The 13,399-nt window shown below is 41.0% G+C and overlaps 3 protein-coding genes across 7 annotated transcripts in view; 1 reads left to right on the top strand and 2 right to left on the bottom strand.

Moving 5' to 3' along the window:
- Nucleotides 1-53: 53 nt before the first annotated feature.
- On the bottom strand, nt 54-4,736 carry LOC132192909 (nuclear pore complex protein DDB_G0274915). The gene is made up of 8 exons (XM_059613129.1): nt 4,070-4,736; nt 3,777-4,010; nt 3,333-3,426; nt 3,164-3,276; nt 2,954-3,105; nt 2,598-2,888; nt 750-2,540; nt 54-312 (listed from the first exon to the last, which is right to left on the bottom strand). The coding sequence occupies exons 1-8, from the start codon at nt 4,537-4,539 to the stop codon at nt 251-253; spliced, it is 3,207 nt and encodes a 1,068-aa protein (XP_059469112.1). The 5' UTR covers nt 4,540-4,736; the 3' UTR covers nt 54-250.
- A 246-nt stretch (nt 4,737-4,982) lies between these two features.
- On the top strand, nt 4,983-11,321 carry LOC132192911 (Y-box-binding protein 1). 2 transcript variants are annotated; one of them, XM_059613133.1, is made up of 6 exons: nt 4,983-5,144; nt 7,397-7,460; nt 8,904-8,937; nt 9,023-9,409; nt 9,635-9,958; nt 10,322-11,321. In XM_059613133.1, the coding sequence occupies exons 1-6, from the start codon at nt 5,081-5,083 to the stop codon at nt 10,373-10,375; spliced, it is 927 nt and encodes a 308-aa protein (XP_059469116.1). In that variant the 5' UTR covers nt 4,983-5,080; the 3' UTR covers nt 10,376-11,321. The 2 variants fall into 2 exon arrangements, with proteins under 2 accessions (XP_059469116.1, XP_059469115.1); XM_059613132.1 differs by having other exon boundaries at nt 9,623-9,958.
- LOC132192907 (A disintegrin and metalloproteinase with thrombospondin motifs 9-like) overlaps nt 10,726-13,399 on the bottom strand; it is a 97,449-nt gene continuing 94,775 nt past the window's right edge. For all 4 annotated transcript variants that reach the window (XM_059613128.1, XM_059613127.1, XM_059613125.1 and 1 more), the window contains one exon: nt 10,726-13,380. In XM_059613128.1, coding sequence (XP_059469111.1) covers nt 13,246-13,380 — 135 coding nt within the window. In that variant the 3' untranslated portion in view covers nt 10,726-13,245. The remainder of the gene's footprint in view (nt 13,381-13,399) is intronic.

The raw sequence follows: 13,399 nt of genomic DNA, 5'->3' as shown, positions 1-13,399 counted from the left end.
GCGTGTTCACGAAAATTGGCCACCTTATTGAAATGAATAATGAAACGCGCTGATTTTACAAAAAATTCCAAGAAATTAAAGTTTTTATTTCGTGAAAAGTATAATTTATAATACAGGGTTTTTATTAGTTCTGAAGGGTTAAAACCACGACGTGAAAAGAAAATAAGGCTTTTATCTTTGCGAAGCACTTTGTACACAAATGATAGTCGAACGTAAGTGGCACTTCTTGGAGTTTGTTCTAGTTCATTTTTCATCTTCTCCGGCGCGCCTGCAGCTGCCGACGAGCACTGCTCGTGCCGATGCTGAACCCTCCTGAAACAAACAACGTAATGTCCATTAGCACTCTTGTAATTGACACACTAGCAAGACGTACAAGTGGTGCGAATTCAAATATTGTGCTGACATTTCAAATGTAAGAGTTTGAATGTATTTCAATGAATAAAACATCATGTTATACAATAAATGATAAAATAATAGGAAATCTATTGAATGAAAAAAGTAATCTGGACATCCATTTAGGATTCTCATGAATTTATTTTAAAAAGAAATTCGAATTTTTAACGCAAAGTTTCCACAGAGGTTTGCATGAACTTAAAATTTCCAAATGAACTTAAAATTTTTAAGGCACCACAAAAACTTTTGATAAATTTGCCCTCTTTTCAAGTTGAAAAATTCCTCGATACTTATTTACATTAAAATTACAAAATAAGAGATTTTAAAAATGGATTTCTTTATAAATTTTTACATACCTGTGCCAGTCTGCTGGGTAGCTTGGAACTGTTGAGGCTGACTGGCCGCAAACCCAAACTGCTGCTGCTGTTGTTGTTGGGGCTGATTAGAGGGGGCACCGAACCCAAAAGCTCCCTGCTGTTGTGGGGCAGCAGCGGCCGAAAAGTTGAAGCCCGTCTGGGACTGCTGGCCAGGGTTGGCGGCCGCCTGGTTGAAACCAAATCCACTTCCGCTACCACCACTGCTGGCGCCGCCGAAGGGATTCTGCACAGAGGGGACGCCAAAAATGTTGGCCGCCACTTTTGGGGAGGTGTCAGTCTTGTCTCCGAATTTGAAGTTGGTCGGCAGAGGGGCCAGCTCGGCCTTGCTGAAAGAAGAAGTGCCGAAAAGAGAAGAGGCCGAAGTGGTGGCCGCCTTGAAGGGGCTGTTGAACATGGGCTGATTGGTAGTGGTCGCGGCACCCGTGTTGAAGCCAAAGGGCGAGGGCGCCGCGGACGAATTTGTAACTCCAAAGGGGGTTGTTGTTGTTGTGGGGTTGGCGCTGAAGTTCCCAAAGCCGGAGGAAGCCGTCTTGGCCTGTTCTGTTGGATTTCCAAAGGCTGGAGTGGTAGTTGCGGTGCCAAAATTGGCAGCAGGGGTTGCTGACGTGGTGCTGCTGAAATTGAAGTTGAGGCCAGCCGACTTTTCCGTGCCAAAAGCATTGTAGGCTGGAGGAGGTGCGGTATTTCCACTGGTAGTGCCAGAGGTGCCAAAGGTTGAGGTTCCACTTCCAAAGGATGCGGTTGTCTTTGCCACTCCAAAGGAAGGCGTTTCCACAGCTGAGGGGACTGACGTGGCTCCGAAAGGAGTAGAGGTAGTCGCAGTGCTGCCAAACAAGGTCTGAGACCCAAATGGAGGTGGGGGTTTTGAAGTGGGTGTGCCAAAGGTTGTGGCTGTGCTCGTGCCAAAGGTCAGAGATTGGCCACTGGCAAATGTTGGGCCAGTGCCTGTGCCAAAGATGGAAGTGGTGCAGGTTGTTGGGGTTCCAAAGCTCGGAGTAGTGCTTGTTGTTGTCACAGGAGCAAATGCCGAAGTTACGGTCGCTCCAAAAGGAGATGGGGCTGCAGATGCATTGGTGGTGTTGCCAAAACTGAAACCAGTGGCAGTTGTGGTGGATTTTGCGGTGTTGGCTGCAACTGACCCGAAGTTGAAAGACGCAGCAGGAGTTGTTTGCTTGCCGAGAGCAAGAGGTGAGGCATTCGAAACAATGGTGAAGGAAGGCTTCGCAGCTATGGTTGTAGCTGGGGTGCTGACACTCTTGCCAAACGTCAAGGCTGTTGGGTTGGGTGGAGTTGCAGAACTCTGAGAGCTTCCAAAATTGAAGGAAGGTGTTGCCAGAGCTGTGGAACTTGCAGCTGTGGTGGTTGCAGCAGGCTGAGCAGTTTGACCTCCAAATGCAAAGGATGAAGTGGCGGCAGAAATGGTGGTGGGGGTGTCTGATTTTGGAGGTACGGTCACACCAAATGTGGCGACGGCCGGGCTGGCTGTGGTGCTCGAAGTTGATCCAAACGAAAATGACGGGGCACTCATTGTGGGCAGATTTGTTGTTTGAGTTGACGGCACCAAGGGAGTCACAGTTGCCTTGGGTGTTGCAAAGATGGAGGAAGCGTCCTGGGTGATTGTTGGCGAAGTGGAAGAGACAACAGGGCCTTGAATTGATGTGGTTACAGTTGTGTCAGAGGTCATGATGGCCACTGGGCTGCTCAGGAATGCAGGGGTGCTCGTCTCCTCTGGTTTGCTCACCTCCACAATATCTGGTTGCTCCTTAGCGTCTGAAGAATAATTAATTTAAATTAAAATCTTACGCGAATGAAATAAAAATAGATCACCTTCCAACTCGACCAGAAGACTCTGAAGCTTTTTCTCCCTGAGCTCTTTGAGGGACAACTGCTTGGACGTCTTAGGTTTATCCTCCAATCTAATGGGCGAGTAAATTTCTTCCAATGCCGCTTTCCTCTTGGCTGGCTTGACAGGTGAAGCTTTTTGTGGGGACTGCGTTCCAAAAAGAGACAGTGGAGCTCTGCGCTCTTCGTGGACAATAACCACCTCTGGAGTTTTCTGAACCACTGGTTCTTCAGTTCTAACCGTCTTTGTTTCTGGCTCTTGCAGAGTTGTTTCAGCTGCAAGAAGAATAAACAGATTTTAATTAAAACATTGCAAATGAACATTTTCTGAATAATTTTACCTGCTCGCTTTTTCTTAGCTTCAGCTCTCTGCTTTTGGTACATTTTGGTAGAGCTCAGTGATGCTTCAATCTCGTTGCACTTTGAGAATTTTGCCTGCTTTGTGGGCTGATTTGTCTCTGGAGAAACGTCAACAACTTCTCTAGACCTCTTGCTGAATGACAAAAACAATTTAAGAAAAATCCAAGCATAAATTAAAACAGAAATGCTACCTAATCACTCTCGAAGGAGACGAAACTGTTTCTTTTATGATGGCTGGGAATTCTGCCGCAGCGTTAATAAGATCATTTTTGTACCGCTTCATTCCAGCCTGTGGTCTGTTGTCCTGATTTTTAAATTGAATCATTAAAGCTGGATTTGTAAGGATTTTTTAAAGTATACCTCACTGGAGATTCTCTTCCTGGAAATCTCTTTCAGCGCTTCCAAAACTGACGGAGCAGGCTCCATTGAGCTTGGCTTATCTTCAGGTGGCAAACTGAAAGAATTTAAAAAGACAAAGAATTAAGTAACATAACTGGAAAAACTGTTAAAATCCAAGGACAAAGAATTAAACAGTTTTAACTGACCGTTATAATTTGAAATACAACAATAGTATGAGATATGGATAATATCAAAAATTTTAATGGACATGAGCACAGAAATTTCTATGCAACCAACAATCAATAATTTTTGCCTTGTTAAATCCATCCGAATATCAACAGACCATAATATTGCCAATACTGCAATTGCATTGCTGCACATAATTTTATATATTTATGAATTTAAAATTTCCAAGCCTTCCGATAATTTACAATATTAAATCACTTTATATCAATATTAAATTACCACTGGTTGTAGATGTTGGGTGGTGCCATGGGAGAAGTAATAATTAGAGGAAGTCCCACTTGCGATGACAAATTGACCCGCCTGACTGGTGTGGCCTCCTGGTTTAATTTTATATTTTGGAACTCCCCAATCTGCGGTCTTGGTGAGCTCGGATTGTCCTGAGAGGGGCTTTCCTGGTGGTGGTAGCTGACAATGCGATTTGCAAAGCCAGGGCTATTCACTTCAGCATTCAGACTGAAAATTAAATTGCAATTACATAAAACCCTGCAATCATATTGTCAATGAATAAATACCTAAAGTCGAGATTGCTCCTGAATCTGGTAGACGACAAGGCTGGACCTGGCGATGACTGGACTGTGCGGACAATCCGCGTCCGTTGCCTGGTGGAGGCCGGTGACAGTTGTTGCTGTTCCACCCTTCGCGGTTCCTCCTCGTCTTTATTCTCGTGGAATAAGTCGGCTCCGACAAACCTGAAGCTCTCGGGGATCTCTCGATGCAACTTCTTACCGAAGTGGCGGGTCTCATCTCGGGCAGGCAGAAGGCCGTTGATGAATTCGCGGCAGTTGGCCGGCAGGTGCAGCAGGTCGAAAATCTGCTCCCTGGCGATGCCGAACCTTTTCATGCACACCGTCAAGCCGAAGCTCGCGGCGAGCAGGAAAAGGTAGATAAAGATGAAAAGAGAGTTCAGCAGGTAGTTGAAGACAACTCCCAACACGAGTGCGAGCACGGCGGCATTTCGCGGTCGCCGCAGCTGCTCAATCATTTTGCCTCAGAAGGCCGAATTTCCGAAGTCTGCAGTCGCACACTTAATCAGTTTACAGCCTTACATGCCGATATGTTGGTAAATTCTTCTAAAAATTGAATTTCACACGAAGATCGTTGCGGTGTGACGAATCCGTTTAACACAGTTTTGTGAAAATGTGGAGGGGGAGGGGCCAAATGCTACTTTTTTCAACAAAGCAGGGTGGCACCTAAATAAAATAAATATGCTACCAATGTAACAAAAGTAAACTTTGCTTTGTTTACACAGAATATATGTTTAAATGAAGGATCAGTGAGTTTTTATTATTTATAATGGAATTTGTTTTAATATTTTTAGCATTGGCGGTACAAATGCGAGTTGGAAGGGTCGGATGGCGATCGGGATTGAACGTGTTTCAATCGTCTGCATTCGGGAGCGGCCATCTTGGTTTCGCATTTAGCTCTCGAGCGCTGCGCAAATGCAATGCAAAAGTAGTGAGAAACATCGCTGAGGTGAGGGAGGATAACATCGGCTCGTCTTAACATCTTTTTTACCATCACCCATGGCTGACCCGGAGAAACAGCCTGACCAGCAAAAGGCTGCAGCGACCACCAAGCATGTCATCGGTAAGAAAGTGGTGCGAGTGGCTTGGCTAAAAAAGCGCCCGAGCCGGTTGAAAAGTGGGCCGAAAGTCGGCGGCACCACGCACGCCATCGGGCCGCATGGTGCGCGTCCGCTTTTTCGCCAGAATTGCTGCGAATTCTGAGTGAAATTACACTCGGCCGGCCCGCACGTCGTCCTTCGCCACTACCAAAGTCGGCTTTTCGGCCGAACTCGCGGCTACACGGCCGAAATTCGGGCTACGCGAGGCCAAAACAAAGCACCGTGCTAATCCACCCCACCCCTCTCCTTGCTTTTGCTCGTGGTAAATAAATATACGAGGGGGGCCTCGGAAGGAGTCTTCCTTCTCTTTAATCTTTCGCCCGAGCGCGACTGCATTCGGCGGCCGAATCTCCTCTCGTTTCGGCCGAATTTGCATGGACGCTTCTCTCGTTAGTACGTCCCTGGCCCGCGATGGGTTATTGATTTTCCCCCGGCCGTGCACACACACACTCACACCGTCCGTCGTGTCTGGTAATGAGCAATGCGAGTGTGTGTATGAATAAATCAGCATCGATGGAAATTGTCTAAAAATAACGCCTATGGGGTTTCTTTCTCTCGGGGCGGACGGTGCACGTGTTGGCCCCGAGCCAATCACTCTCGTCCTGCACGAAATATACATGATGGCCGGTCGGACCTCGGTAGACGAGCAGTTTCTTTAACCCCTCGCACTAATTAAATCACAGCCGGCTTTGTATTTTTAACACCCTCCGGTATTCCGCTGCTGGATTCTGACCTCGATCTCGCTTGCAAACACGATTATGAAATCATTTTTGCATATTCCTTCCTTCAATTTAATTTTACTTTTCTACGAAGAAGGCTTCCGATTACAATAGTAACTTTCGTTTTATGGCTGCACAATTATTTTTATGCTTCGAAGGCTAAAACTTTTGTTGAGTGTTGTAAAAAAATTTACTAAAAATTTAAATATGAAAGGATGAAATTTCTGTTTGGATTTATCTAATTTGGATTAAAATTATCTTCCAATTTGAGTTTTCATTTAAATGTTTTAAACCAACAAATTATTTAAATTATAAAATTAGTCTATTTGTGTTTTTCTATATTGTGTAAAATTCCAATTTTGTTTAAGTGTGATTCTGTTTTTCTCGGGCTTTATGCGCAATCTAATGACCTGCTGAACTTTCTTCAGTAAATTAATCTGACCAGCAAGACTCGGTCAGCGCTTTTGAGCTAATCATCTCGGAGCTGCCGCGTTTCATTTTTCCACTCGGGCGCAAAAATCTATTTGCCAGATTGGTGCTCGAAAACGGTGTTGACAGCAGATAAGCGACGCGTTAATTCGCAAATTTGATTTTGAGACTTTTTATCAGCTAGATTACTCTACGAGGGATTGTCCGTAACGTTTCGTAGAAGCTCAGCGGCGATCAAAATCAATTTAATTAATTATTTTATTATTTCTGATTATTTCTCCAAATTGCTTAAATTGACACTTTAATGGGTTTTTTCTAATCATTCAAGAGCGATTTTACTAAATCGAATTGAAATTAGTTGCGGTAAATAATAATATTTTTTTAAATCGTTTATTTAAAGTTTCCTCAGGATTTTAATCTTTAAAAAACCAGACTGGAATAGTGTCAAATCAGGTGAATTAATTAAAAAAAATCACGCTTTTTTTTTAAAAAAAGAATTTAAAATTTTCTTTTTTGTTTCAAATCTGGCGTTTAATTAAAATGGATCGCAAAATATATCCGAAAATGACAGCAATGAAAAGGTTGAAAAGTTTTCAAGAGGAACTCGGCTGAGGGGCAGGGAAGCATCATTATGCCAATGAGAATAATTAGATGAAATAAATTGTGATTACAAAAAATTGCGCCAAAACTCAAATTTTTGTTTTTCGTTGAGTAAAAACCTATTTATTCAAATTTTATCCAACTCGCTAAAAACTAACATTGAAGGGCCTTTCTGTTTTTTTTTTTTTTTTTTTTTTTACATTTTTTAATTTCATTCTCTTCTTTTCAATTCTTTATGGTACACACAGCAATCCTGAGCTTATCGATATTTAACCTTTTTCCTTTGCAACTTAATCTTTAATTTTTAAATTCATTTGTTCAATTTTTTGCCCAAAGTTGCTGAAACATTAGGAGTAGTTTAGAAATTTCACATTTTATCGCGAAAGAAAAATTTAAAACTTGTTATCATTTCGTCCTCCAACTCGTTCTCCAGAACTAATTTTGCGTTGTCTGATTTGTGTTCGCAGCAACCAAGGTCTCCGGCACTGTGAAATGGTTCAACGTCAAGAGCGGATACGGATTCATCAACCGGTGAGTTTGTTTCGATGGCGTCCGTGTCCTGGAACGCGAATTCCGTCGGCCGGCTGGAAAAGTCGAGTGGGCTGGTGGCGAGCGCCCCCCGCCCGCCCCCCGCTGCACTCGCGGCGGCGGCGGCAGAGGCGATCAATACCGTTCGCCGGCCGCCTCCGAGCATAACTATGGGTGCATGCCCATGCAGCAAGCAAAGTGGAACGCCGAGCGACAGATTCCGCTGCCGATTGGCGACAAAGCATGAAAAAATATATGGTATAAAAAATTCTCTGCCGGAGTTAATTGCGTCGGAGTGATGCTTCTGTGGTTTCACGCTGGCTGCCTTTTAAACATTTTACCTTTTTTTCATCCTAAACATCTACAAGGGGACGCCAATTTTTAATACAAAAAAGGGGATATAATTGGACAATTAAAACAAAAATTTTGCTTTGGGCTATTTTGTTATTTTTCCTCTTTTTATTATCATCGTTTATTCTTCACAAAGTATTCATACGTGAAATCAAGAAACAAATGTGATTTATGATAGATACTTTTAAATCATATGGAAGCAAAATTACTGAAAAATTTTGAAGCTTAAGAAAGTTTTTAAATTTTAGTCTTTACATAGTTGAACATTATCATAATTTGTTGCAGTAAGTTAAGAAAGATTTGATAATTATAATTTGAAAGTGAAGCAATATCTTTTGTGCATTCCTCTATGTCATGATTGTAAACTGCTAATAGTAATATAAAAATACTAGGACTAATTTTCTTTGAAATTGAGAAAACCCTATTTTAAATTTTAAGTTTTACAATTTCATGTTTTGGGAAACATTTTTGTTTTTAAATAAAAAATTTGAATATCCCAAATTCTACTGGTTGTAGATCAAAATTCTGTTTCTCGTTGCACTTGCCTAATCTAGCTGATCATGCAAAATATGGATATTCAATTGAATCCTGTGTTTTTACATAATAATAATTTGAATAATAATAATAATTTTATTTATAAAATGATCAAATAAACATGTTTTTCATGGGAAATTACAAATTTATCACATTTTTCCCCCTCCAAAATCTCTTGTTTTTACTTGTCATTAAAATTTTGCAGATACAGTGATATCTAATAATTATGGCACAAAAAAAACATCCATGTTTTATTGCAAAGTCTTTGAAACGGCATTGAAAGTTTGTAGCAGCAAAAAAAAAGAAAACAAGTAAAAAGTCTTTAAATAATACTCTCTAATATTAATTGGCAGTAATCCAATGTCAGAATATACATCATTGAGTCAATTAAATTTTTTTCTACACCCGTCTAAGAATAGCACTTCCTGAACTGATAATTATCGTCAATAAACTTATTACTTCCGTCCGGCACTTAAAAGTTATAGCAGAACTGTAGCCCCTACTCTTAAAAATCGCAATTCAGAATTTGAATTTGTGAACATTTTTTTCTTCTGTTTCTAGCAATGACACCAAAGAGGACGTTTTCGTCCACCAAGTGAGTGAAACTTAATTTTAAATTTATCATACACTGAACTTACAATTAAAATGACAATTATTAAAACAAAAATGTCCATTTGCAGTCCGCCATCGCAAAGAACAACCCGAAGAAGGCGGTTCGTAGTGTCGGCGACGGGGAGGTTGTCGAGTTCGACGTGGTCATCGGCGAGAAGGGCAACGAGGCTGCCAACGTGACCGGGCCAGAAGGCGAGCCCGTCAAGGGGTCTCCGTACGCGGCAGACAAGCGCCGCGGCTACCGCCAGTGGGTGATTCCGCGCAAGGAGTCGTACCGGCGCGGCGACAACCAGGAGGAGGACGGTGACTATGAGAGCGCCGGCGAGAACAAGGAGGACGGCAGCGGCGGCGACCAGAAGAACCAGCGTCGCCAGCCCAGGCGCCGCTTCGACCCCAACTACTACAACAACCGGCCCCGCCGCGGACCCCGCGGAGATGGTCAGCCAGCTGAGGGGGTCAGTCTAAGCAAATTTTCAAATTCAGCAATTTATTTCAGATATCATTCTAATTTCCTATAATTTTTACTTCAAATTTAAGCATTATTCTTTTGATTTATAAGGAACTGTAAAAATTTTAATTTTTTGAGCTTTTGATTAGTTTTAATTCGGTAGATTTAAGTTGCGTTCTCCTTGGTTTTTCCTTTTATTAATCTTCCGACTCAACTCTAGGGCGACTTTCAGGGTGAGGACAAGGACGGCGAGAAGGGAGGGCCGCCGAGGGGAGGTGGCGGCGGTCGTGGACGTGGCGCACCGCGCGGACGTTTCTTCCGACGCAACGTGCGCGGAGGCCCTGGTGGCACTGGTGGGGGCGGACGTCCCCAGCGTCCCAGGACCCAGAGCGGTGAAGGAGGCACCAGTGAGGGCGAGTCCAAGGACGGCGGCGCCACCAACGGCAACGCAGGCCCCCCGAGGGGTGCCGGAGGCCGCGGCCGCTTCCGTCGCAACCGCCAAAGCAAGGGAGGCTCTGCTCGCAACAGCCAGAGTGAGGGCGGAGAGAAGACCAAGGTCAGTTTTGCTCAGATATAGACGAGTTTCACTTTATGTAATAATTGATTCAACTTTGATTAAGTTCATTTAATTTAGTTAAATTATAAATGACTGATTTAAAAATTAATTTGAAAAGTAAAGCTTACAATCAAATTCCCATATTTATTCTGAAACATAACTTTTAGCTCAAAGCCAATGAATGTTTTTATTAGATCCTACTTTTTTGGTGAAAGAATTTATAAACAATTAATTGTTATTTTTCGTTCATATAAATCATAATCTTTAACAGAAAATGAATGTTCCAAGCATTAATAGAAGATTTTTGCTAATTTTTTCATGTTCTTGAAGATTGAAATTCTAAATGAAGTTTTTGCATTGCAGGAGCCATCTGGGCAGTCAGTACAGAACACGACCACCACAGAGAGCAGTGCTTAAAGAAGAAGATGAAACCCAATCTGCAAAGGTCATACCTCTAATTAATTAATGAAAACACGTAGTTGAGCCGTTTTCCTTCTCTTTAATAACATCGGTTTGTGTTTAGTGCATGAAGACACAAAGTATTTTAAATGGTAACCTTAGAATTGATGATGGCGAGTAATTTAACACCTCGGTTTCTCGATTGATTGCAATCTCGTTTGTTTCCATCATTGTAATCAATTCACGCAGTTTTTGACAAATGGCCGGCGCGCATCAGTTGTACAATGTTTAGTGCAATAATGCTGAGAATGTACCTTGCTTGTTAATATCTGGTCTTAAAACTTGGTAAAGTGTTTAATGTGATTGATTAAAACTAAATACAAAAGAATGATAAAAGAAAAAAATAGTAAAAAAAGAAAAGCCGCAGCCATCATGTAAGTGACACGAGACTTGAGAATCAATCCACGAATCTCCTTTTTATGTTCAAACCCAAGTCAACTTGAGAACGGATAAAGTAATTAAAACAATAAAAACAAGAAGAAAAAAACTTAATGAAGTAATTAGGTCACGTTGTGAAAGAAAAATGCAAACGCAGAATTAAGAAACAAAAAGCTTAAAATGCTCGCTCGTTTTTTGTACTAAGATGTGTTTCTCCCAAAAAAAGCAAGCAGCAAAAATACGGATATATTGTTTTGGCATGACCTGATGCACATGTTTGACACCGACATTAGCATAAAAGCAGCCGTCCTTGGATGATTCCATCAGCTGGAAAAGGAATGGCGTTTTGAAATAATAATTTCGTTTCTCTCGACAAATGGCTACCCACCTAGCTGGTCTCTTCCGAAGAGAAGACGACTTGATGTGAAAGAAAAAAAAAGAAAACATTTGCATTTCCCACTCACACACACAATCTCACACACACACACACAACAACAACTACTTACTACAGCAGCAAAGAAACCATCAATGAGTCGCTCTGACCAAACAACTTAGACGGGCCCCCCCTTTGATTGTGGCAAAAACGGGAGGGGGCGCCACTCCAACAACAAAATAACGTGTCCCTCGCGGACAGACAAATGTTACATCAGACTTTTTGGCAATTTTTTAATGAGAATTACATTTTTCACGTTATTATAAAATGAAACATGTGCATATGAAGCCAAAATAAAAAATGATGCATTTTTAAAAAAACAAAAATTGTCTTATTTTATTACCATTCTTGGATTATTTTGACACCGTAATATTTCAATTTATTTCATTTGGAAGATATGGAAACACAGTCCTTGTTGATAAACTTTTTACTATGAAAAAATAAAAACAGCTCGACTTGAGCTCTATAAGTATAAGTCACGGTCTGCAACCCTTTCATGAGCAAAAAAATATCACAAATAAATATTAACAAATTCAGATTTTTAAATTTTTGAATGATAATAATGACGATTGTTTGAGGATACATAATTAATAATGCTCAAAAGTATCAAGTTTGAAAGTATCATAATTTATTATTGATTGGAAATAGAAGCATTTTTTTTTTGTAAACTTGACGCGCTACGATCAAATGTTTCTACACGAACGGCGAGTTTCTGTCCTTAAAATTACGTTGAGGAGGGATTCTTGTTTCATCAACTGAAATATATGCAAGTTACAAACTACTACGCTCTCATATGGCTGTTGTTGCAAATAACAAAAGTTGGAGGTTAAACAATTATGAATCACATTAATAGTGGACGCGACAGCTCAATATCGCACCGAGGTCGAATCAAACGTCTCTAATGCTGCTCGAAAAATCAAAATTATTCTTCTTCAACACAACGCAGTACAAAGTATTGGCAGTGAATCTACGGACTAAAGGTACGTACGAGTTATTTTTCCAAAGTACGTCTCAGTTAGCTGGGTTAGAGAGTATTGTACATCACATTCATCTCTCATTCTCAAAAAAATTAAATCCTCACTCGTCTCGCACACACTCTTGTCCAAAATATATATTACATCGAAAAGTCAATAAATTATACTATATATTAATACAAAAAGTTCTCTCTGCGCTCGCAAAAATGCAATTTCCTCTGTTGAGAATCAAAACCGTGTTTACAAAATAGAAAAAATACACACTAAACTTCGTAGTTCGAGTGTCAGCCTTTCCTTCTTGCAAAATATATTGATTCGCGCGTTCCTCGCAATAGACAATAATAAACAATAAAGATTTTCTTTACAACAGTGTATGCCAAAAACTCTTTTGTGATGTGCATAATAAATTAAACTTTGATTAGAAAATACTTTCGATTATATTCTCTGGTGTCCGAAACTTACTCGCTAAAAGCTACACAAAAAATTGAACACTGAAATCGCTGAACAAAAATCCTGGCAGTTACGAGATGTATCAAGTCGTCATAATAAATTGTGTACTGGTGCGCAAAAAATGAACTATTTCGCTTGTGGTTTTGTGAGTGTAATGAGGTATTTTATCTATGTGGCAATTAATTTGTATAATTATATCTTGTTTATGGCATCACTTAAAAATAACACATGGTGACAAAAAAATGTACAACAACAAATAAATTAAGGCGAAAAAAATCAATCCTTCTCCAGATCCACCACTCCTCCTGATATAGATACTAACAGTAATAAATGCACTGCAGAAAAGGAGAGACGCCTCGGTGGAAAAACAAATTTTTGATTTTTTTTTTACTTCATCCTGCACTTCCTCTTCTCTGACTCGAGTGTCTTTTCCGTTTCTCTCTTTTCGCACCAACAAAATCGACCTCTCAAATTTTGTTTACATTTTTTTGGGCCATCTCGAGATTCTCAAGCCGAAAAAAATCTCAACAGTTTGCTTGAAAGAATCACAGCTTTTGCGGCCTGTTGGACTTTGACGCTGTGTCCCAGTCGGGTTAACTCGGTCTCCATCGTCCGTGGTGCTTCAAGTGTCTGTCCGGCCACAGCAGCTCCAACTTCAGTCCAGTCTCTTTGCGCGGGCTGCACGTGCCGCAGTTGCCACCACATTTTCCCCACACCTTTTGGTGTTCCTGAAATATTAAAAATACA

Source organism: Neocloeon triangulifer, unplaced genomic scaffold, assembly GCF_031216515.1.
Source record: "Neocloeon triangulifer isolate White Clay Creek 2 clone unplaced genomic scaffold, ASM3121651v1 ptg000003l, whole genome shotgun sequence".
Taxonomy (NCBI): Eukaryota; Metazoa; Arthropoda; class Insecta; order Ephemeroptera; family Baetidae; genus Neocloeon; species Neocloeon triangulifer.
The sequence above is the reverse complement of the archived record's forward strand: the minus strand, read 5'-3'. Positions and strand labels throughout refer to the sequence as shown.

Excerpts from the sequence above, each read along its gene's own strand:
- LOC132192911 (XM_059613132.1), top strand. The coding sequence starts at position 5,081 with ATGGCTGACCCGGAGAAACAGCCTGACCAGCAAAAGGCTGCAGCGACC. Across the intron at positions 9,410-9,622 it reads ATGGTCAGCCAGCTGAGGGG|GGCGACTTTCAGGGTGAGGA; the intron begins GTCAGTCTAAGC and ends ACTCAACTCTAG. Across the intron at positions 9,959-10,321 it reads AGGGCGGAGAGAAGACCAAG|GAGCCATCTGGGCAGTCAGT; the intron begins GTCAGTTTTGCT and ends TTTGCATTGCAG.
- LOC132192909 (XM_059613129.1), bottom strand. The coding sequence starts at position 4,539 with ATGATTGAGCAGCTGCGGCGACCGCGAAATGCCGCCGTGCTCGCACTC. Across the intron at positions 2,541-2,597 it reads TCTTCTGGTCGAGTTGGAAG|ACGCTAAGGAGCAACCAGAT; the intron begins GTGATCTATTTT and ends ATTATTCTTCAG. Across the intron at positions 313-749 it reads TACCCAGCAGACTGGCACAG|GAGGGTTCAGCATCGGCACG; the intron begins GTATGTAAAAAT and ends TGTTTGTTTCAG.